The sequence below is a fragment of the Odontesthes bonariensis genome, chromosome 20 (assembly GCF_027942865.1).
Source record: "Odontesthes bonariensis isolate fOdoBon6 chromosome 20, fOdoBon6.hap1, whole genome shotgun sequence".
Taxonomy (NCBI): Eukaryota; Metazoa; Chordata; class Actinopteri; order Atheriniformes; family Atherinopsidae; genus Odontesthes; species Odontesthes bonariensis.
Window position 1 is genome coordinate 19,265,655 of NC_134525.1, and position 24,422 is coordinate 19,290,076.

Here is a 24,422-nt window from a genome sequence, read left to right on the forward strand (position 1 = left end):
ATGCAACATTCAGTTAACTTAATACAAGGTGCAGTAAAATATATAAATCAACAACAGCAATCAAAAGCAGGAAGGTTGCTTCAAGCATCAAGGAGAACATGTCTCCAAGTTCTTCTGTGGATTTATGTCCATTTTCTCTCCATGTATTCCCCGTCATGACACTTGCACACCCCAGTCTTTGTGGGGGCCACGCCATCTGTTGCAGCAGGACTGTGACTCTGGGCTTGTCATGCTGCTGATGGTGCGATAAGAATCTGAAAGCTTTTTACCTAAACATACTGTGTGTGACACTTTCCAAAACGGCTCCCTCCGTTAAGAGTTTCTTAACGATTAGAAAATGTAGATTAGAGGCCGAGGACAGATTTTGAAAGAATTTGGCGGGACTGTCATGATCATTTAATGCTTTAATTTTTCTTTCAGAAAATGTGGGATTTACATTCTCTTGTTACATAAACACTATAAAGGGGAAAAAGGGAGGATTGAAAGGGATTGAAATAACAAGCTTTGGCATTTCCCTAAGAATGCAATTCCAAGCAGTACTAAAGAGGGTTTAGGCAATCATTTGAACCCAAGTTATGGCAGTGAAATCTATTCAGAAAATATTAAATCTGTGGACTTTTTTTTTTTTTTTTTTTGTAGTAGGATTTTAATCGCTCATTAATTTCCCGGACAATGTTCGAAATAATCCGAAAACATACACTCTGGAGACGTTCAAAAACAATTCACAAACCCCTTGATAATGTCCCGAGCCTGAAAGCCGTAGTGTTTCCCCTCCGCAGATTTCAGAACATAAAAAAAGCAGAGACAAAACGAAGCGGTGGGCGGACTGAGAGGTCGTTTTTCAGCGCGGACTGTGAAAGGATAATAACAACGTTGAGGGCGCGTCGCTGTAGTGCGCCTGCATTCCTGTGGCAGGAGGACGGTCGCCATCTCAGGGTAAACACTGGAACCGTATCACGCAGTTGATATTGTAGTGTGTGGACTGAAGCCGGAGCGTACAGTGGCAGCAGCAGAAGGCGGGGGCTGTGCTGCCTGCAGCATGCCACAGCGGACACACACGGCTTCAGCGCAGGACCGACGCTTTGTTTGCCTCCCGCACATCGGACTGTCACTTCTGTTCTCCACTCTGGCCGCATCTCCCCACTGACATTTCATTTTTTGTTTTGTTTTGTTTGTTTTTTTAGCTCCTCCGCTGCACGGGACTGCCTGGTCCGAGTAAAATGGGATTTTAATGGTGCACGCAGCGGACGCTGCAGAATGTGCACAGCCAGGGGACTGTAGCGCGCTTGGTAATGTTCACCAAGGAATAAAGCGGTGTAGCCGAAGGTGCGTAACATCTCGTTTCCATGGACAACACGTCCATAATAACACAGGTTGCAAATCCGAAAGAGGAGGAGAGCATTTCTTCAGGTCAAGATAAAGGTAAGGTGCACGGAAATGGCAAAAAAACGCACACGATTTATGTTTTAATTGTGACATGCTTGAATTCTGATGTATTTTGGCGCTTGGTCGCTTAGTGCCGATCTGTGAAATCTGCAGCCCTCTGTGCAGAGAGGATCCTGCAAATGAGAATCGATGGAAATCCTCCATTGTTCAACTGAAGCAGGGAAAAATAACGACCATATACCTCAACCAGCCTGGGAATATATCTTCTTAAAGCTTGGGCGCTCTGTTACTTTATTATAGCATAATTTTCTTGTCAAACAATATAATGTATATATATATATATATATATATATATTTTTTTTTTTATTACTTAAATCATGTGCGGTAACCACAGCTGTGCAGAGTGAGCAGGGTTTACTACAGGGGGCGGGTACTCCACTCCTTTTCCCTCGCTCTGCTCGAGATCCCTGACTGTAGAATACCGCGTACATTACCACAAACAAATGCCACCAGCGATCAGGAGAAAACATTCAAACAGTCTGACAAAAGAACATATTGGGCACGTCGCTTTTACGGGGTTGTGGCAGGTGTCTCAGCTGTAGCACACGTGTAAGCTATATTTGGTACATATTGTCCATTAAATAATCAAAAGATCATTCTGAAGAAAAAAATGTTGACAGATCTAGCGTCTGGTGTAAGAGATGCTTGAGGATCAGCATCATCCTCCCCTTTCACGATGAAACAGATGTCGTCGTGTGTCTGACGGTGTTTCCAATGCTCACCTCCAGCTGTGCAAAAAGTGTGTGAAAACAACAGCCCAACAGCTGCTCTGCAGATTACAGAGGCTGAGCTAAAAAAAAAAACACACACATTTTCTCTTGTGTTGCTTTTTGAGTCGCCACTTCTCCATGTGGCGACGACATGGATTACAAATCCCCCCTCCAAAGTCAGGACTTTTCATTAACTTTCAAAGGGCTTCTCATTAGTCCTTGCAGCTTTCTCATACTATTTACCAATTTGGTTGCGCTCAGAAATACACACTCCCCGACATTCCTCCATCAGCACCCATCTCGCAGAACCACAGGGTGCTGGGAGGCCAGAGGGACCACAGCTTCCTGCTTCACCCAGTGCTATGTTGGAGTAAAGGTCACCTTCCTACATCACCCACCTCTGAGCAGCTCTGACACACAGCACGTAAACCACTCTGACTCACTGGACCCCCCCCCCGCCAGCACTCATCAAGACAGTCCCTACTTGTTTGCTTTGATGAGCAAAACTTAATTAAACTAAATATTTAATTAATCTAAATATATAATTAATGATCAGATGCAAAACATTGATATGCTATACTCCTGTAGAGCCACTTTGATAATTATAGACCAACATAATAAACAGTCATTAAATGCAGAGAGATGTAAAATCGTCCAGGAAATGAGTTTGAAGCGAAATAAGACTGTTGCGTCTTTCCCTTTTAGCACATCCTAATCTCTTGAGCAGAATTCCCACGCTTTCTTGTCCGTAGCATCCCGCTCGTAAACAGTAAATCCCAAATGGCATGTGGAATCTGACAATTAATCAGGCAGGATAAAAACCAGGGTCATCACACACAAAACACACACACACACACACACACACACACACACACACACACACACACACACACAAAACACTAACAGCTGCTGTCACACACGCACAAACACTCAGGATCACCAGGGAGCTTCCTGAACAGAGTCCCTGCTCTTCACTCCGCAGCTCTGTCAAAGCAGACAGCAAACAGCCCTTGTGCAGCAGAGTTACTTTGTGACCTGCTTGCACTGAAGCCACAAATGAATACAGACACACACACAGACGTTGAATATTTCAGAGCACAGCCAGGCTATTTTCAGACTCATATCAGTTTCATTCCAAGCAAAGATGTTAAAACTCATTAGAGCCAAATTGTTTTTAGACATTTGTTCAGGTGCAGATTTTATCTTTATGCATCATCATCATGTTAGGTGATGTGAGAACCCGTGTAATTTGGGCCTTTTCTGAGTCAATCCTATTTTTTCACGTCAGTCTTGGGTGCACATTGTCTGATATACATCGCTTTCATCACACTCGGCCTGCTTTTTTGTATCATAATGTATTTTTTCTCCCCCCGAATAAATCGAAAAATGTTGCGTCAATTTAAGGCAAGAATTTTCAAAGGAGGTTTTTCATCTGAAGCCAAACTATGTTTTTCATTTGGCAGCTGCTTATTTTCAGGGTCTGATGCAATGGGATGTAATTACTGGACTAACGACGGGGGAGGGGGGAGTCGCAGGTTGGCCAGCCAGCCTCGAAGTCTCACTTCGTAAACCGCGCAGGCTTTGCTCTGATAACTTCACAGTACAGGTAGGTGTAGATGGATGAGCCATTTACCTTAATCAGATTACGCCAAATCCAAGTTTAGCTCTTCAGTCCTGCGGTGTGAGTGATGATGGGCGCAGAAGTCAAACCATAATCTCACACACACAGTAATGAAGTCAGGGCAAAGAGGTCCTATCACTGGAACATCTTACTGAATTGACTTTAGCTTGTGTCTGGAAAGTGATTAAGTCTGTCTAGTGTTAAATGAGGATAAATCTGCGTCTCTGCTGCTTTCACACTGCTGCGTGTGTTTGTTGAATTTACCCTCAAGCTCTTTCAATAACGGTTTGCCTATTTAAAAAATGCTTTCTTTGGGAAAACAACTGAAACAAATTATGTTTTTGTTATTTCAAGTGTGGTTTTCCTGTCTCAGTCAGAGTAGCTGGCTTTTCCCTGAACAGGCACACTGTGACTCAGGCCCGTCCTTACTCAAATTGTAGCTCAAAGTGGCAAAAAAGAGAGTTTAAATAAACACTTAACTGTATTCCTCAGCTAATAACCTTCATACTTTTAAAACCCTTATGGTTTAAGGTACTCCTCCTACCCTGTCACATGAGAGTGAGACTGAATGTGTAATTTTGGAGGAAACAGACATGGAGGAGCAGGAGATGCTAGGATTTATGTATGCTATAGGTGTGTTATTCCCTGTAATCATCTTATTAGAAATGATTCAATTTCAATTCAATTCATTTTTATTTATATAGCGCCAAATACAACAAATGTCATCTCAAGGCACTTAGATAGTAAGTCCAATTCAAGCCAATTGGAATTCAATTAATTAATAAAAATCATAATTCATAAAATAATCCAATTTGTTCATATAGAGCCAATTCAAAAACAATTTCCTAGCTAAGAAAATCAACAGATTGCACTGAAAACTTTTTGTTTTTCGGTCCAATCTCCCGGCCTGAGGCGACTGTGGGGAGAAACGACTGCATTCCCAAAGGTAATGAGTAAAAAAACACTGAATCTGTAATTATATATTAATCTGAAATAAGAAGCCTGTGATTTCACGCACACTTGGCTTTTGAGGTAATTCCTGGAACACATTGCCGCACATTAATAAAGTGTTTATGATGTGAGGACCACACCTGCAGGGGAGTGAGTGAGCAACATAGCTAGTGAGGGGAGCTACTGTGAGCTCTGGCTGTCCTGGAGTCTCTGGCACAACCTGCCACTCTTCTGTGTACAGCCCTCTGCTGTCATGACCGGGCTTGAGTTTTGGGTCGCTCTTGCCTGGTCATGGGCCTCCACGTCCCTTGAGATCCACATCGGACTGCTGCGTGTGTACAGCGAAGTCAATATTCAGTGCTGCATTTTGACTGAGAGGAAGAGGAGAGAAACGAAAGACTCTGGGCTCTGGGGTGTAGGTACTTATTACAGATTTATGAGCCTACTTCAGCCAGAGCTGCTCAGAAAAGCAGATTATTTTCACCTTTGGGGAAGTGTTTGAGTGTTCCCCAACACATCTTCATTACTCTAGCCCAGGACAATGCTGGGCAGCTCATTGGAAACAACTGAATGTTTTTCCTCCAAGCTTAAGCTCCTTGACTGAAAAGCTTTTTAACTGTATGTGTGGGATTGGCCCATCGAGTACGGGGATGAGCAACCCTGGAGCAGAACATGAGGTATTGTATTAATTTATGTTCTTTACATTCGCTCAGTTTAACAAGAAAAAGAAGCATGGTAATGAGTTTTATAGCTGTATTAGCAAATACACATAGTGCTGTGAGTTCTTTTTTCTCAGGTCTGAACTTGTTGAATGTTCTCATAAACCACCAATAGTCAGAAGTCACCAATACCAGACCCCATAGGTGTTTACTTATAGTTGAGAAATGTTGCCTAGGATGAGTTTATATTCATGCCTCCTGTATATTGTCATTTTCTGATAAGTTTTCCCATGTTAAAGAAAAGTATCAGCTGTGAGCGATCTTTTACGTTGTCGGCATCATATTAGGCAGCTAAATATGTGCGTCATGAGAGACCAGACTCACGCTAAAACGTCTTCAATGAACATCTCTTTGGGGTTGTTGTGTGCTTCTGTTGTTAGTTTTAACTCTTTGTAAGCTCGTCCATCTTTTGGTTTTTAGCTTTCACCCGCCATGGTTTTTGTGTCTAATAATTGTTTTGTCTTTTAGGCTTTTTCATCTTTGTGGTCATTTTGTGTCTTTGTTGTCCTTTTGTATCTCTTTGCAGTCTCTTTGGTGGTGCAAATCTAAATTGAATTCAAACTGGTCTTAACAAGTCCTGAAGCGCATTATTACTGTATTACATGCAGTAACTCGCACTTCTCCACACCAGATTTATTTTATTTTAAAATACTGAAATTTCCCTCATTAGTAGTTAGGCCATGGACTTATGGTACTGATACCTTTTTTAAGCTCAGTCTTGTGAGTCATGTCTTGAACCGGCCCAGGTTGGTAAAACACAGCATCATAAACAGGGATGCTGAAGTGGTGTGATGGCTGACGTGTAGATTAATTGCCAGTTCAAAATTCACGTAGTAATTTCTGCATCATAAATCCAGAGTTTTACCATTTGTCCATTCCTCCATGTTTTGCTTAAGGTTTTAGAAGCTAATCTTAACTGTTCTTTCTATGGGGTATGTTTAACCATAGTTTGAGGTCGGCTTTCCTAGTCTGGAGATAAAACATAAAGTAAAATACTGGTAGAACTTGTTTAATGCCTTTCTCTCTAAGTGAACTGTCAGTTGCTGATGAGAATTTGCTGTCACGAGCAAGTTTGAACATCCCAGTTCTGAGGTACAACAAAAGCAGACTGATTTGAACTTGAAGTTGGGGGGACATAAAGACGAGGAGGAGTCAGTTATGCTCTTAGCTGGGAGTTGCGTAATATTTATTGCTTGCAAATCTGAAACGCTCTCTGAACTACATCATTTCAGACTTGGGCCTCTTGTGTTTTTCCAAAGTTTTTGAGTTGGTAGTGACTTTGAACACCCAAATATAAGCTCTAAAGCACAAAAAAAGTTATTTTTTTCATAAAATGTTCCCTCTGAGTCTTTGAGCCCCTGTGTCTGTGCGCTGACTAGTTTGTTTCATTGTGTAAAAAAGACTGTAAGTTCTGAGTTAGCGTTTGGCTTTCAGTCTTTATGATAGTAACAACTAACCTCCTTCGTTTGCCCAATTAACAAATGCTGCCCAAGTACTGCTTCACGAAAACGTAAAGATTTCTCACCAGAGTGATGGCTACATCCTTTTATGTCAAGTTCATGTTGAATTAACTATTTTTAGGTAATTGAACATGTAGAAGCTAACTGAGCACTGAGCAGCCAGTGAATTTGTCTCTTTTGATCTTGACAGCATAATATGAAAATGCTAGTATTCATAATGAGGTGCCATGATAGCAGGCACATTTTTTTCCTAGAGCCAATTTGCCTAGAGTGATCTCACGTGGCACAGAAAGCATTAGGAGGATTTATGTCAGATTTTAACAACAGCTCGTAGTAAATATTCAAGTTAAAGTCGGCTAATAATTATGAGGCTGCCCGTACATCTATGGATTTCCAGATACAGCTAAGGAGATGCAATCATACTGCAACCCATCTTGTGAGAGGCCACAGGGGAAAAAATGTGGGCTGACTCTTTCTTCACTCCTACAAGATGACTGTTAAGACTTAAACCGCCACTCAGAATGCAGTGGGGAGTTCACAGGCTCCTGTTCAGAATGCCCAAACTAGAGAAAAGATTTCATATCCCTTTAATTTCTTCATGAATCGTGCCTGATTGCTATATATGCTAAATATGCATCTCGTCGACACTATTTCTTGAGGTTTAAGTCCTTCAGTGTTTGCAGCAAAATGTTGCATATCTTCCTCAAGTTTATGGTGGAGAATCTGCTTTGTAGCCATCTGTTTGGCTAGAAGATTCAGGGCCAGTGACTCAAACCAACTGAACAAATTGATAGAGAAAGCTGACTTTTGCTGGGGACTGCTCTGGAGCCCCTGGGGGTTGATATGCAAAGAGAAAATGCTGCACAAATTACTATCCAATCCTACATTTAAAATCTTTGTCGACCAAAGTGCTGTACAAAAACAATAAAATAAGATCATTCTAACAATATAGAATAAACAATATAAAGACATAAAACACAGTGCAAACAACATGCAAAAGAAACAACAAAAACACTGAGTTGACAAAAGGCAGATGGATAGCCAACACACACCGGCGCCTCCTTGAATCATACGAAACATGATGGACCGCACTGTTCATCCTCTACATAACATAGTGATCAGACAACAAAGTGTGTTCAGTCAGAGGCATCTTATTCCCGCTGTAATAAGATAAGTCATTCCCGTCTTCTTTTAAAAAAAAATTGTTTTCAGAAACAAGACTCATAGAGTGCTATAAATAACAATTATGCTGTATCCTTACACAATTCATCTCTTTAATGACTATGTGTTCTTCATATTTATCGATTGATGACTGAGTTGACCCCAATTTATTTTGGGCAAGCAAAATTTGTTGTTAAACTTCATTGGCCAGCTGTTTAGAATTTCACCTTTTTCATTTACTTTTTTGTGGCATTTTTAATGGGAATTGAGTAGAAAAAAAGGCCAGAGATGATTGGCATCGGATAATCTTTGTTTCGCAGTTTTGATATAAAATCAAGTAGCACAAATGCTCCAGTAGAGTACTGTCTTTTAAAGTACTTCTATGTTTAAAGAAAAGTTTTATATTTGATATTTAATTACTTCAAATGCTGTGGTCACATCACTGTGGTTTCTGTTCTGGTTTCAGAATGGATTTTACTTTTGTTTTGCAAGTCGATTTGTTGTTGTTTTTGATGGAATCATGGTTCATACAAGATATATCATGTTCTGTACTTGGCTGTGGCGAATTAATCAGCATTTAACTCTTGCTTCTTTGAGCTGAATCATCTAAAATGATTTTGTACTGATTGATTTCAAGTAGATAATGTGCATGTGCCTTTCCTTGCACACATTTAAGTTTATCCTTTTAGTAGGTTGTTCTGCGCAGCAAGCTTTGGGTTAGGTGGGCCTCTTTTTTTATGTATGTGAGCTTTGGTATGTTTGACAGCCCTGTGGGGAGGTTTATGTTTGAGTGTGGTCTCAAGTGTAGCTCACATGCTGTGATTGCTTGTTTTGAAGCAAATGCTGTTTCAAAATGTTCAGTTCTGGCTTTGAAGAGACTCTTACGGAAGGACTTTAATTAAATTAATTACAAAATTATAAAACGTCCAGCAGTGTGGACTGCCTTCACTGATTTTCGATCCATCAGACTTCAGATTTCTTCTAATTAACACTTCTGGTGCATGCTTGGCATGCCTTGGTTTGAATGCCCGTTATTGTTGTTGGGTTACATCACATTCCCTTCAGAGCAAAATGACTGCCTGCCACAGAGTGGTTACTGCGTGCATTCTACTGCTCCAAAGGCTGTTTCCAACAGGCAACGCAAGCTGGGATTAATTCAGCATCCATTCATCCAAACCGGCATCTTCAAAACAGATCAATACAGTCAGAGAAAGGCAGAGGTCAAGAGATAAAGGAGGAGTGTGGATGTGAGTTTATGTGTCGAGAGGAAAGAGCAGGAGACAGTATTTGGGTTGCAGGCAGGTATTCAGCCTAGCTCTGACAAGTGGATGGCCTTTCTAGATATTTTGCCCTCTTCTCCCTGGCATTCATCATCCGTAATTGGCTATCTAAAAGGGAGATCATGTTTTGTTCATAATGATTTTCTGTCACCCATTCTGAATCACTCTGCGACCCAGTTTGAGAGATAATTGACAGAAGAGCATGAAGGGTTTATACATTTTTAAACAGATGAGCGGAGAATAAGCAGATATACACATACAGAGGCTGTTGGAGACACAAAGAGGCATTCTTCTCATCCTCCTGAGGTATAGGTGAATGCTGCCTAACTGTAAATCTCAGGGGCCTCTAAGTAGGACATGCTGTGTGTGGAAGTGAGGAGATGAATGCCTCTCAGAGAGCGGAGGCATGGGAAACTGTAGCTGCGACACATGAGCAGCACTCACACACCAGCACACACTCAGATTGATGACCTACTTGTTTACTTCCTTTTCATTCATAACAAGCAGGCTTTTAATGTGTATAAATGTGATTTACTGCAAGAAATGCAATTTGATGTTTCAATGCCTGCTCAGTCATGAGTGGGTTTTACTCAGAAGAAAACTGAAAACGGCCCTCCTCAGGTTTTAGTTAATGGTTGTTTACTTGTCGTAGAGAGAGCTGCTCAGCAGCTGTAATCATAATATCTTTTGAGAGGACTTGGAAATTGTGTGTTTCGCTGTGTTAAATTCTTCTTTTAGTTTGTATGTGCATTTTTAAAATGACTGAGGCACTTCAGATGGTCCCCTCTCATGACAAAGAGTGTGTTGACAGTAAAAGATTCAGGAAAAGTGCTGAAAAATGAACTTTACTTTAAGGGGAAGAAGAGGATAAACAAACTTGTTTAACTTATTGTCTGTAAGTGGACAGGAATGCATGAAATGGGGACATATTTCTCCAATACTACAAAGAAAGTGGGACGGGATGTAAAGTGGTGTGGTGAATGGCTCCTTGGCTCCCTACGTAGACAGTTGATAACACTTTTAGGTAGGTATCTGACATCTTGAAGACATAAACATTAACCTGCCTTAAAAACAGATCCACTGTTCTAACCCTTAGCTCATGTAATAGACTAAATGTCAAATTTGATTTTAACCATCTTTTAGCTATACCTGCTTTATATTTTAAGGGGTTATGCACCAAGTTTCGGAAAGATCCACACAAAATTGAAATACTCCTTTAAGTTCTTTAAATTAGGATCACTGGGCAGCATATCGTACAATGTTTTTCACCAACTGACAGACAAGAAGGATTTCCCATCAACCCTTAGCCTCTGGCTTTTGGCGCACAGTTGTAGAAAGAGAATATTAAAAGATATATAAATAATAAACTGCAGCAGCCTCAAACAATATGAGCCTTGACACTGTCTGTTGCACAACTCTTGCAGATAGTCACATCTCCCTCATTATTTCTCCCTGAGCCTTCAGTGGGTTCTTCCCTGCCTTCAATGAGTGTTGGAGAGGCAGCAGCCCTCGTCCTCCAGGGGCTGCAGGCAGACTGACTTCGCCACCGCAGCTCCTACGCCGCTGTACAGCTGGGACAGGAAAGCAGAGGCACACCCACCCACATCTGAGAATTAGTAGCCTGCATAACTTGGGTCCCAACCAAATGGTTTGTGTGTGCAAAACTCTTCAAACCATGTTGTTGAAATGGGCTGTTGAGTAATATCACTTACATAACATATTGTAGGATGCATGTCTATAAATCTGTCCAGATGAGAAGGGAAATAAAGGCAGAAGGGCAGCTGAGGGTCAGTCAGTATGACAGAAAGGCACAAACTGTAATTTCCAGCCTCAGCTGTCTGTGTGGGGAAGTAAGGAGGCTTAATGGGAGTTAATTTTATCATACTGTGCTATTATTGCCTTGATGGCCTCACGCATAACCCACCGTGGATTTTGGCACAGTGAGCACACCCAGAGTAACACACGCAACTGTCAGTCTCAGCTAGCTTACAACTACCAACTCGGCTGTCTGGATCTGGAGTGTGTGGTTCTGTTTATGTGCACATGCACTTATTCAATGCCTTGTGAAGCAGATGCTCTTCAGAGTAAATATTGTTTTGGAGGCAGATCTGTTGTGATTGTCATTGCTTTGTTTTTCAGCAATTTGTTAAATGATCTATTAGGGATGTTTCAGTCCTCGGAGCGTTCAAAACTCTTAACAGCGGAATTGACTCCTGATTTGCCAAGTGAGATTTAAAAAAAAGTCTCTCTGAATAAATGAGCTTCTGAGTAATGTTGAAAAATACTGATTTGGTTATATCAAATGGAATTTTCAACCAAAAATTTGAATTTCTTCCTTGTTTTTGGGAGGATTCTACTTGTCTGTTTTATTCCTCAGCCAAGGCGGGAGCTTATTCAGAGATATGTGATCAGTGCTGATTGTTTGTCGACCCATCTGTCTGCTAGCAAGATTACACAACAACTATCAAACTAAATCTAATAAAACCGAGTAGAGAAGTGGAGCATTTCCAAATAAGAAGCCCATTCTATTTTATTGCAGATCTGGATTGCTTTCTTTAAAAATATAAGCTAAAATTGGTCTTGGTTTAGTGTTTTATGGACAGTGCTGCTGACTGAGTTGATTTCAAGCAAGTTGTTCTTCAGAAAAACATTCTCATGACAGTTTGTAAAATATGTCGATGGGAAAATATGAAAAAAATGTTACAATAATGGCTCAAAAATTAGACAATACAATCACTTCCGTTCCTCTGTACGCCGCTGTAATGCAGCCCTTGTGACACCACTGATGATCTTTCTATTCTTGTCGTGATGTAACAACGTTGACAGTCACGATGTGAGTTGCCACTCTCGACTAGATCTAAAATGCTGTATTATGGGAGAGAGGGGTATAAAAGCGAGCTATTGCTGGTTCAAATCCCAGCCTGGACAATCTTTTCCACACTCCTTTGACTTTCGCTCCTCCGTGGTTACTCACTTTTTCTATTTGGCTCCCACAAACGAATGAGATTCAAAAATACTTGGTTAGAAAAGTGTACACTGTCATTGTTTAATACTCGCTGATCGCTGTTTCCGTTTTTTTTAAATAATTTTTTTGGGGCACTTTTTTGTCTTTAATGGATAGGATAGTAGAGAGACTGGATGGGGGGGGGATGCACAGGAAAGATCGACACGGTCAGGACTTGAACTGGCAATCACTGCAGTTAGCATTGCCAACATGGGACGTTCTCTAACCACTCAACCACTGAGCACCCCCAAAATATCATCATCATCATCATCATCGAACATTCCTGTTTTGCAATTTCAAGTGAGACTGGGCTGCGTCAGAACTAAATGCAAATTATCAAATTAAGTTAAAATGGAATATTGAATAAAATGTCCCATCTCTGGACATATTTTTGTCTGTCAAACACAAATGTGCGCTCGAAATAAAAATTATTGGAAAAATTGGAAATGAAAGGGAAACTATTGTTTAGACATTTCAAACGTAAGGGACTGTTTAAAATAATTCACAAGGAAATGAATGTATGCAGCAATATGTTTTAACCTTTGGGTAAAGTTAAGATTCCTTAACATTGTTCCAGTTGGGGATAACTTATTGTAGCAGGGATTCCTGCACTGTTATTCTGCTGAAACTGTGCACAATGGAGTTTCCCCTTGCTGCTGTCTGTTTCTGTTATTCGTAGCCGGGAACAGAAACAGCTTCATCTCCAGGTACTCACTTTGCCTCTGAATGTTGTCAACTCAAGACATTAGATCCCAAGCTGCAGGCGAACAGTGAATAACCAGCCGGGGTATGTGTGTATGTGTGCAAGAGGCCTGTTCTTCATTTTGGCTGCTTGCGAATACGTTTTTTTTTTTGTGTCTTATGTCACATGTTGTTGCATAAGCCCTAGACAGCTGCTTCCACTTTCAATGCAAATACCCCACTCTCCAAATTTCAGAAAAGGGAGTCGTCAAACATTCAGTTAAACTGTGCCCACTGCCTGAGGAGATGGGAGGGTTTCAGCATGTCATTATTTGTTGAGGGTGTCTCTCTCCTCGGGGTCACATTGTTCCGTCCGAAGACTTTTTTGAGTTACACGGCTAGTGAGCACAAAAATCCCTCTGGCTTGTTTGATCTCACTGTAAAGTAGCTGTCTGCCTCATTTAAAACCAACCTGTTTTCCATCTGAATTATTAAAGATCTACATTCGCATGGACTGTTCTCATATTTACTTTAATACGCCCCAGGAACTGTAGACATTACCTACTTGGATGGTCAACTTAGTGCAACTAGAGTGCAGGTCAAGGTCTGTCCCAGAGACATTAATTCCAATTTACTAAAGAATAATCATACTTTTCTTTTATACTGTATTCCTGTTTGTTAGTTTTGTCCATCCATCATTCAATATCACTTAAACATACAGCATTACATGTCAGAGTTACATTGTACCTTTTTTTGCTAAAGATATATAGCCTAATATTATATATGCAGTTTTCATTTCACCCCTTTGACATCAGGGATCAGTTCCTTTGCTGAATTTGATGATGGGATGTTGTGGAGAGGTTAAATTTGGCTTCTCAGCCTCAAGTTGTGGATGAGGCTAAAGATGAAACTGGCCGTACAGTCAGTCAGATGGGCTAATATAGCAGCCTGCAGGTCTGGAGGCTTTTTAGGGCTATTTCACAGCCAATACAGGAACCTATTGGCTAAAATTTATAATTATTTCTCTGCGGGCAGTATGTCTTGGTTTTCAGTGTTGCCATAGAATATATACAGAATATGACATAAAAATTGACCAAACCCTACTCATACATAACCGATCAGTGCTCCTTGGACTAAAAACAACATATCAAACCTAACTAACTTACGGCACTAAAAAAAACATGTTCCTTGCCTTTAGATGATCCAAATTCAGATGCAGATATATGTTTGCACAGACTGTTCTCTGCACAGTCGGGTACAAACTGAATGAAATATTTTGTTTGACCTCAATGCCACAAGTATGATGTTAATTTATTTAAAGACATAATGAAATTAGAACTCTTCCAGGTTTTTCAAGAATAAGAGGTGTTCCCCCTGTTTGAAAATATACAGCAATATAATGAAATAATGTTCCTTGAGACTACATGTCACTGATTCTACCTTTGAAATGTTGTTGTAAAGTAAATCACCCTTTGACTCTCGTTTTTGTTATCGGTGGTACTTAAAAGTCATAAAATGACTCTGAGAATATTGGTTCATATGCACGGCTTATAGAGAGCTGCATTTCTGCAGGGCATATGGACATGGGGGAGAAAAATAGCATGCATGCACTCGCAAGGATGTTCCTGCGACACTCTGCCGCAGGATTTAGCCACGGGTTGTCAAACACGTTTCAACATGTAAGTTGGGCTGTTTTTTTAAAAAAAACAAAAAAACGAAGTCGCTACATTGGCAACGATGAGAAGAGGCTGTAAGTATGTATTGCTCAGCTTGTTGCTGACAAACACAGAGGCAAAGTTGGGGCGGAGCTGTGCTGCGAGTAGGAGCTGTAAAAAAACAACAAAAAATAAACAAAAAAAAACACTGGCTAATGACATTGGATTATATTGGTATAAATGCTATTGTGTGAATTCATATCTAGTTTGAATCTACTTCATCTTGGTATGAATTAAAAAGTCTGTGTACTGCCCACCTCTAGCATAAAGCATGTAATTATTTCAAGTTGACATGAGTGTAGTGACTTATCCTAATGACTGCAGCCGGGGAACCCTTTGTGTTTTTTTTTTTTATCCAATAGGAACTGGTGTAGTGATGCGGTCATGTTCTTAAATGTCACAGTTACCATGTTGATCACAATGCTCATAAGTTAGAGAAAAGATGGCCAGGAAAAATTAAACTGTATCTAAATTAGCCTTTAATTGACTGCTTGACTTTTGTTTCACCTGGAAGCATTTGGATCAAGAGCCAAACTTCTAAGACCATATGCATTCAAACCTATCATGTTTTAAATATTTTATTCAAATCTGCTGTCTTTTGTCAGCCTGCATAGTTTAATGCCTTTAAAGCTGTAGTAGAGGAGGCTACCTCTGAAGTCGCAAGCCTCGCCATGGATCATATTCTGTATCGGAGCCTGGCATTATTCCATGCTTTGGGTCACGGGGTGATTATCTCTTCCTGTCAGGAATGCTGAGAATTTCCTGCGTTTCTCCCTCTTCCGGCCTTGTTAGTGGTTGTGTCTGAACATGTGAGAGAGCCTGGGCTTGGTCAGCTTTGATTGACTAGCCAGCTCTCATTTGCTGTTACCCAGCATTCAGCGCACACGCTCGAAAGGCAGTTTTCACAGCTCTGAGATCAAGTGAAGCCGCTGAATGGAATGAGGTTTATTCAGAGGGCAAATAATGTGCACCTGCTCTGAAGATCTCTCTACCTCTCGGGAGCTTTTTTGCTGGATGAAGCCCTTTTTATGCGTCATCACCCTTTAAATGTTAGTGGGTGTGTCTGTTATCAACAGGACCAGAATGAAGTAATTCCTGTCAGTCTAGCTGCTTCAGTGCATTTTTAAACTGATTTAAATTGCTGTTGTTTTAGCTGTATTCTGAATTGCAAATGTTGTCCTTTGACCTTTTGCTGTTATTCTTTGGCTGATGACAGCTGCCCTACTAAGCAGGGTGAGAGGATTTAAGACAGATTCCTGATCAAGGAGATTCTAAAAAAAAAAAAAACTAAAAAAAAACTCCTGCTTGCTTCAGTGTTTGAATTATGCTGTTTATTGATCACTGTACACTTTTTTGACCTAAATGGTTCACAGTATGCCATATACATGTGTATATGTGTGTTTTTGCTCAGTCTCCAGCAGCAGACAACTCTCAGCTATGTTGTTTGTGTCTAGAGAGACAGGAAAGCTCTGTTTGTGTAGGATGGTGGTGCAAGAGGGGGTGGAGTAAGAATCAGACCCAAGTATAGGCTGTCTCACCACAGTGACTCTCCCCACCCATTCTACACCCTTCTGTCCCCCTCCGTCTTCCTTACTCTCCCGCTCTCGCATTCCCACCTGCTTTGTTGGGGCAGTTGATCGGGGCAGCAGACCAAGGCGGGAAAATGTCTCAAAATGGAGGAACGAAGAATGACATCAAGATATATGGGGCCAACTTAACAATAATTGGGGCTGATTCATGACAGTTTAAAGGATATGATTGCAATTGTTTTTTTTAAAATCTAACTTTATTCTACTGTAGTGCTCATATTTAGCCAGTTTTTAAATATTTCTTTCTCACCAGTTTCTACCTCCTCCTCAGTTAGATGGAAAAGAATGGAATTTCACAACATTACAAAGTCTGTATATCATCCAGAGTGAAACTGTTCTGGTAAGAGCTGCTGCTGTAATTTTTTTTCTGTAAATGTATTATTAAATTAGAGGTAATGAGCAACAAGTGTCTCACTTTCCGATAAGGGTTTTTATCTTTCCTTTAGGATTCCAAGCCAAAAACTTTGTCACAGCCAATTAATTGTTTTTCCCTTATCAAAGCAATGACTCCATGGAAGATAATAGCCTGTTAATTCTGAAAAAGCAGCTTTGGGTTTGTAATTGTGGCACATCTATAGTTGGATGCATTAGTCAGATTGCAATCCTACTGAGCAATAATTGATTTTTTTCTGAATGACAGAAAAATTGGATAAATTGATAGCAAAGGACCAAATGATGGAATTTGAGACAATAATGTCAAAATATTTGGGATGACTTGATTTATGCGTTCAAAGGCTTGGACGGATCAACACTTACCTTTAAGTCCCATAAACACAAGAGGAAATAATAGGTTAGTTCGTCATTTTTCTTGTCAACAAACAGAAAATGAAGGACAAATATGTAAAGCTTTCAGTGTGTAAAATTCAGGGCAATCTGTCGGCAAAAGGAATTGTGATATCCACCTGTATATTTTTATGGTTTTTTTTTAATGTAAAATAGCTTTGATTAAGAATCAGTCCGATTTTACCACCTTGTTGTTTTTACCATTGCGCCATGTTGCACGATCATGCTACAACACTCACCCAGAAGGGAAAAACAATGGGCCTCATGCAAGAACCGTTCGTACGCACAGATTTGTTCTTAAGTCGTGCGTACGAGTGATTTAAGAGAATTTGCGCATTCACCAATCTTTTCGTATTTTACATTTTCTTTCAGGTACGAACAGAATTTACGAGTGATCCAGACCTGTCGTAGGAGTTTGGTAAAATAGTCCGCTGTTATTCCAATCAAGTTTGCTTGACTAATGGATTGTATATTTAATTACTTTGAAGCAAACATAAATAAATATATACATTATACCCCATAATGATGCTGACATTATTCTGTTTGACTTCAATTATGCACTAATTGAAGGTTAATTTGAATCTGTATATAACAAGGTCAATGGGAAGCGTTACCAGCGGCTGACTTGCTACTTTCGGATGCCTTAGCGCGTCAGGCTCTTGGAAAAGACCGTTTAGATGTCCATGTGGAGAAAAACGAATGGCTGACATCGCGATTAAGATTGCCAAGGACTGTGCTGCTGCAAATATGCAGCTTGCTAGAACCACAATTCCAGAGAGAAACACACCATCAAACCCAATTCCACTACACGCCCAGGTCCTCACCACCCTTGGATTTTTGGCCACAGAACCTTTCAGAGGGAGATTGGAGACAGATCGGGGGTGTCCCAGTCCTCTGTGAGTCGTGCGCTCCCCTTGGTCATCAAAACTCTCATCAGTTTATCACCCATGGTACATCAAATTCCCATACACCGCTGTCCAACAAGTACAAATTAAGAGGGACTTTCATGCCGTGGCTGGACTGCCAAACATAATTGGAGCACGAGACACATATACGCATCAAAACACCCATGTCGTTGTTGAGCGCACTGAGCTGAAGGCCAGGTGGGTGTTTTTGGATCTCTGAAAGCAGAAGTTCAATCTCAGAGCCCGTAAAATTGTTCTTTTTGCGCCTTGATGCCATTCTCATGACTCAACACTCAACACTCCATGGCACAGGAAAGAGGAAGCACAGCCTTATTTGTTATTATTTTGGGCGTGGAGTATGCAAATCTACTATCCTCGTGCACGTGCACTTAAATACACACGGGTGGGATTCATCATTTACGCAGGTCGTTAAGATTTAAGAGCGTTTGTTGAATCTGACGTGGCGTGTTCGTACGAGACCTTATGAAAAAAGTAAGAGAAATTTAGAATAAAAATACGAAAATGTTCTTGCATGAGGCCCATTGTGTGTGTGTGTGTGTGAGACCTTTGCCTTATGGGGTTAATACTTTGTCTAGTTTGTACGTCTTTTCAATCAACAGATAAGGAGCTTTCATGTGTCATCCATTAAAGCCTTTCTGTGTTTGAGACTAAATTTACCTTCATATCTGCAGAGTGAAATATAAACCGTATATTCATAGCCAATATATTTTTAGTAGCTTTCTGTGGCAGCAGTACGGGAATCCTATCAACATGGACAAGGGATGTAATTCAGCAATTACACTGGTTACAGTAATGCAGCATGTTGCCTTCCTTTTCCATCCATAAAGTTGTGTTTGTTTAGTGAGGAACTGCTTCTCTGGAACATCAGTTGGGATACAGGAAGTGTCATGGTCAACTGCACAGTGGTGTGGTGGTTAGCAAGGAGGTCCCTGGTATAAATCCTGGCTGGGGTTTGTCTCCGTGGAGTTCGAATGTTCTCCACTTAACCATAACTGGGTTCTCTCTGGGTACTCTGTCTTCTTACCACAGTCCAAAAATATGCATGTTAGGATAATTGATTACTCTAAATTTACCATAGGAGTGAGTGTGAGCGTGCGTTGTTGTTTTTCTCTGTGATGTGACTGTCCAGGGTGTATCCTGTCTCTCGCCCAATGGCAGCTGGGATAGGCTCCAGCCCCCCGTCAACCCTGAATATGATACAGCATGAATGGGGAAAATGAAAGAATAAAGAGCCCAATGGAGAGTTTGGACCACAAAGACTGAGAGAACAAAGAAGAAGAACTGCTCACAGCCTGTCAGATCCAGTTGGAATAACCCGAGGAATGTTCAGAGCGTCAAACTGAAGGCTCCCAATTTAAGCAAGAGCATGCTGCAAACAGCCACAGCATGCAACTATGCTGCCTGTGACACACAACTCCATGAGCATGTTAACGAGACGGCAGCGAACATTGATACTGTGCGATGGCAGCTCAAAGGCATGAAAGTGGCGACTCCAGTTTTAGTCGGCCTGTGGATGCATCAAAGCCCTGACCACATTTGGAATTTCCATCCTAGAAATTACTTGTAAAGCAACTGAGGTGGCTGAAATTCTGTTTCAGAAACACCTCGTGCCAACTGAACTGAGAGACTTTATGTGTTGAGCTGTGGAGCTGCCCAAAATTTGACTACCATTCCAAACAAAAAGATGATAAATGAAATTTTATATGAGAACATTTGTAGAGGCCAACAGACCATTCTGTTCTGATCTGAGTGAAAAGTAGGCCATGAGCTTTGGAGACAGAGAAGCAGGAATGATGTAACCAGGGACCTATAGGTTGCATTACTGTCAACATGAATATATATATATATATATATATATATATATATATATATATTCATATGTATGTATGTACTACATCAATGTGTGTATCTTGCCTCCTCTTTTTTTCTTAATGTAAAATATGAGAACTACCTTCACAGAGAGTCCTCTGATGATGGCTATTTTTATCCCTGTGCTTCCCATTGTATGAACAATGTCTCATGGCTTGGCACAACATACATCTGAGTTTGTCAGGATAATGCAATGACGCATGTGAAGCGGAGACTTTCTGCAACTCTGAATATGTCCCATCTTTTTCTTAAGGGCTAATATGTTTGAAACAGCAATGCACATAGAAAAGACACAGTAATGCAATTCACTTGTCAAAATTAGATTCCAAAGCTTTTATAGTGCAGCCCAATAGTTGTTTTGGTTTTTTTTCATTTGGAAGATGTGCATTTACATTCTGCTTTGTACCAGTCCTCTACCTGTTTGCTTCTCGCCTACTCCTACTGCGCTCACTCGAACCGCAGATTGAAGCTGCTTTCATTCACATCTTTTTTCTTTACTCAAGTTTGGAAGTATGACTAAAAAGATTAAGACTACGTGTTGACCCATGGTCACTATCAAAGCATGTCAAAACTTAAGAGTGCGCTGATAAAATCATTATAATATATTTGTGACAAGATCTGATAGAGCCGTCATCTATATAATGTTATACGTTTGTCTAGGGATTTTGGCTATATTAACATTTACGAAAGAGGGAATGTCCTCAACATTTTCACACTGTGCAAGCATATGTAGCTCACAAGCGCTGCTAACTTTGACAAAGCAGCATTGGGCTTTCACATAGAAAGCAGTGGGCGCTGCACTTGCCTTCCGCACCTATTTTTGTCTGTTGTGGCACGAGAAAGAATCTGCACTGAGCAGAGGTTGGGCTCACTATCCATATGCTCCGAGCTGAAGTTAAAACAAGCATCTGACAACTTGATAGGCACATCCTGCATCAAAGTCTACTGCTGGAAAAACTAGCTTCTCTCTTTTTGGTTGCCTTGCAACTGGCACTGAACTCAACTGCCTTTTGCGCAAGTGAACCCTCTCCCCTGCTTAGTGTCCTTTGCCTACAGCAGGCGCATAACCACATTTTATAAGCCCCAGTAGGTTAGATGGGGAGTGTTGCTACGTGTCATAGATCTTGCTCTTGCAAGGCAGTAAATTCATTTTTATGCTAGTGTCGTAAGTTGTGAATTAGTTTTTCACTGAGTGAGTAAATGGATTTGTTGAAAGCATGGGAAAAGCTCGAATTGGTTTAGTGTCACATTTAATGTGGGAGATTTGATAAGGCTTGATGACACTAATTTCCCTATTTTAAATTTTGTGATTTGAGTATTTTGAGTGCTGACTCACTTTTTAAATTAGACTATCTGAAGATGAAGAAGTAGTTAGCCAACAACATGCTTATCAGTAAGCAGTCAAAATCTGTTAACCAGCACATAGAGCGTATCTAATTAATTTACTACCCGAAGCAATATTGTCGTTTTTTTTTATTAGGTCAACCTAATAGCCGTTTCCCAGCTTACAGTCTTGGCTAAGCGAACCATCTGCTAGCGAAGAATTCTTGTGTAGTATACTTCCTCTGAAGTAAATACCACTGTTAATAACACTGTTATCAGGCATATGTAGGTGAGTCTTTTTAACAGGGCTGTCTCTTTCTATTTGTGCTTATTTCTTCCAGTCTCCCAGTCTAACAGCAGCTTAAAGAAGCACCGGAGTCGGAGCATTTTCAGCCCCTTCTTTTGCTGCTTCCGCAACTACAATGACTACCATGTGGAGCCACCACCCACCAACAACAAGACACTTTCTCTACCCCCTCCGCCGGAGGAGAATGGCAGTCCTCCCAAGGTAATGGTCATTTTTCTGTGTCGTGGTTGGACAGAGTCCAAATTCCATACCATTTACATCCAGGCAATCAAACAGACCTTGTGGGAATTAGTTAATATTTTATGACAAAAATCCCAGGATTTGACTGGAGAGTTCCAGTAAAGAGTAACACTTGTTTGGTTTTGTTACAGAGAGGCTTGTTATGGTTTGCCTTTTCCTGCAGAGAGCTGAGGCTGAGGCACTGTGTGCGCTGCCTCACTGAGCTCCCTCCACAAATTTTTCCAGCTGCTTCAAACCCGTTGAACCTAGAGGTTGTTTACCATCTACTGCTTGAAAATATGGGCTCACTTCCCATCTTGCATTCTTCGATATCTGCCTACACACAAACCAACGCACACAAAAACACACACAGCGCTAAGCACGCTGTGAAACTCTAAAGACACACTCTCGCTGGGTCTTTCTGGGGCACCAGAGTTCAAAAGTCTTACCATGACAACACACGTATGGACACAGACATGCACTCAAACTGCTGCTTCTCTAATCCCTATAAAGTGGGCTTTGTGCATGTCTGGTATGATGGATTGCCTGGCACCCACGCCACCCCCTCTCCTTGTACACACTCTGACCAGTATAGTGAGGATGTGTGAAGAGAACGTTGTGGCTGTGGAAAAGGCGCCAAACCCTAAACCTCCTCTACAGACATAGTGTTCTGCTGCCAAGGCAGGTACACAGGGCTAAAAATGGAGCAGAGTCATATCACATTTCTACTTCTGTTTACCTTTAAATGTCTCATTCATGGGAGAAATCTGTGGCCCTTTACAGACGCTGTACATGTGGTCAGCTCTGACCCGCTCCGGACCTCTCCTTAGCAAATGAGTTCCCATTAATCTAGACTGAACCTAGCAAACCTTGCCATAAAAAGCCTTGTTAAAGCGCAAGGCTGATTTTCTAACTGAGTTTGTGCCTGCAGTCCCTCCCAGCATTGAACTGCTGCTAGATTTCTGGCCAGCCATATTTGTTACTATGGCAGCTCTGTTTGTTTTTGACTCCGTTTCACTTTCTCCCACCATGTGTACTACACTGTATGTCCCCTTCCTCTGTCCCTCACCTTCCTCCTTTCCCTGTGCATTTGTTGATTAGAATATTTATGTTGTTGATTTTGTCCTTTTCACAGTTTTTCTTTTGTTTTTTTCTCCATCCTCATCTCTCTCAACCTCTCTCTTTTTCTTTTTCTGTTTATTTTTTCCAGTGTGACCAGGTCCAGGTCATCCCTATACCCAGTGTATGTATTATTATCCTTGGTTTTTCTTCATCTCGCTCCATCTCAGTAAGCTTCTCCCTGTGCTTGCCGTACTTCATCATCTTAGCGGCATGTGGCTGTTGACACAAAGGTGATTTTTCTTAGCTGGCAGATGAAATTTTTCTCTCTCCCGTTAATCATTTTAAGAGTTGCCTTTGTGCTGTTTGCTGTCCACTCATGCAGCTGATCTAAAGTCTTGGTCATGAGACGGATGGCTTGTCCTGAGTAGACTTTATTGAATTAGCTATTTAATTCTATAGAGAATGTTTACATTCACGTTATGCAGATATGGATCAATGAACAACTGTTATTCCATAAGGAAACAGTTTGTTTCAGCAATTTGGACGTCATCAGATATATTTACCGGGAAGTTGGATTTGTCTGATTCCTGCAGTGTCTGTGCTGATACTGCAACTCATTTAGCTATTTTGGAATCTATGCGATGCCTGTGGTTTACAGTAATTTAGAATATTCACACTCACAGCATGCCACATCATAGCTAAGCTTTAAACTACACCAACTAGCAGACGCCTCTCTACCAAAGCAGGAAATTCATACGGCGATGAGGTCTGCTCTGTGTTGTGTGGGATCTGATCCAATGTGAGAATTCCAAGTTGTGTCTTAAATAACTCAAGCTCTGCTGGAAATGTCACGTCTGTGTCATCGTTTACTATGATACAGTGCCATCTTAAAGAATAAGTCTCATCAAGTGTTGTTTGGCTGTTTGTCTCAATGCAAAAATAGCAAAATGCTAAGTATCACAGTGGTACCAGATTACACACCCATGAGCAAAAACTCACCAGAAGCACAGCGTGACGTGACAAATAGTACCAAATCTTAAGAGTTATTTTATTCAAGCCTTTCCTGGCTACCTTGCATAAACAGAATATGGATATTAAAATGGATGTAAGAAATACATGGATTTACTAGCAGTAACACTCATCACTGACTTTACCAGTTTTACATGTTTTTATTCGTAATTTATTTTATAATTACATTATACAAAATGTTAGCAAATCGATTTAAAACCCAGAGAAATATATTATTTTATTCAATCTGTCATTCCCACTTTCCCTCCCATTCTTGCTACCCAGCCATGTGCATGATAACACTATAATATAACACTGCTTACAAATAATCACATAAAGTTAATCTTAAATTGGTTATTTTGACACGGATTGCAGCCTACCATGATTGATTTGGCCACATAAGTTACAGTAGCTGTATGAGTAGTTATGGCAAGTTAGCCATGCTATTAAGTAAGGGACATTGTGCAATGTTACCAGTGAATCTTTCATTAGAATTAAATAACCTAACATGAATATCCATGACTAACTATAACCAAATTAAACTTTACTTCATTACTGATTCCATCCCAAGATTTCTGCCCGAAACAC

General features: G+C 40.7%; 1 protein-coding gene across 2 annotated transcripts in view; it reads left to right on the forward strand.

The window, feature by feature from the left end:
• Nucleotides 1-814: 814 nt before the first annotated feature.
• The window catches only part of ctdspla (CTD (carboxy-terminal domain, RNA polymerase II, polypeptide A) small phosphatase-like a), a 34,039-nt gene continuing 10,431 nt past the window's right edge, over nucleotides 815-24,422 (forward strand). The window contains exons 1-3 of one of the 2 annotated variants that reach the window (XM_075452226.1): nucleotides 815-1,422; nucleotides 21,580-21,746; nucleotides 22,975-23,007. In XM_075452226.1, the coding sequence (XP_075308341.1) occupies nucleotides 1,347-1,422; nucleotides 21,580-21,746; nucleotides 22,975-23,007 (276 nt within the window). In that variant the 5' untranslated portion in view covers nucleotides 815-1,346. The remainder of the gene's footprint in view (nucleotides 1,423-21,579; nucleotides 21,747-22,974; nucleotides 23,008-24,422) is intronic. The other variant, XM_075452228.1, reaches the window with a different exon arrangement.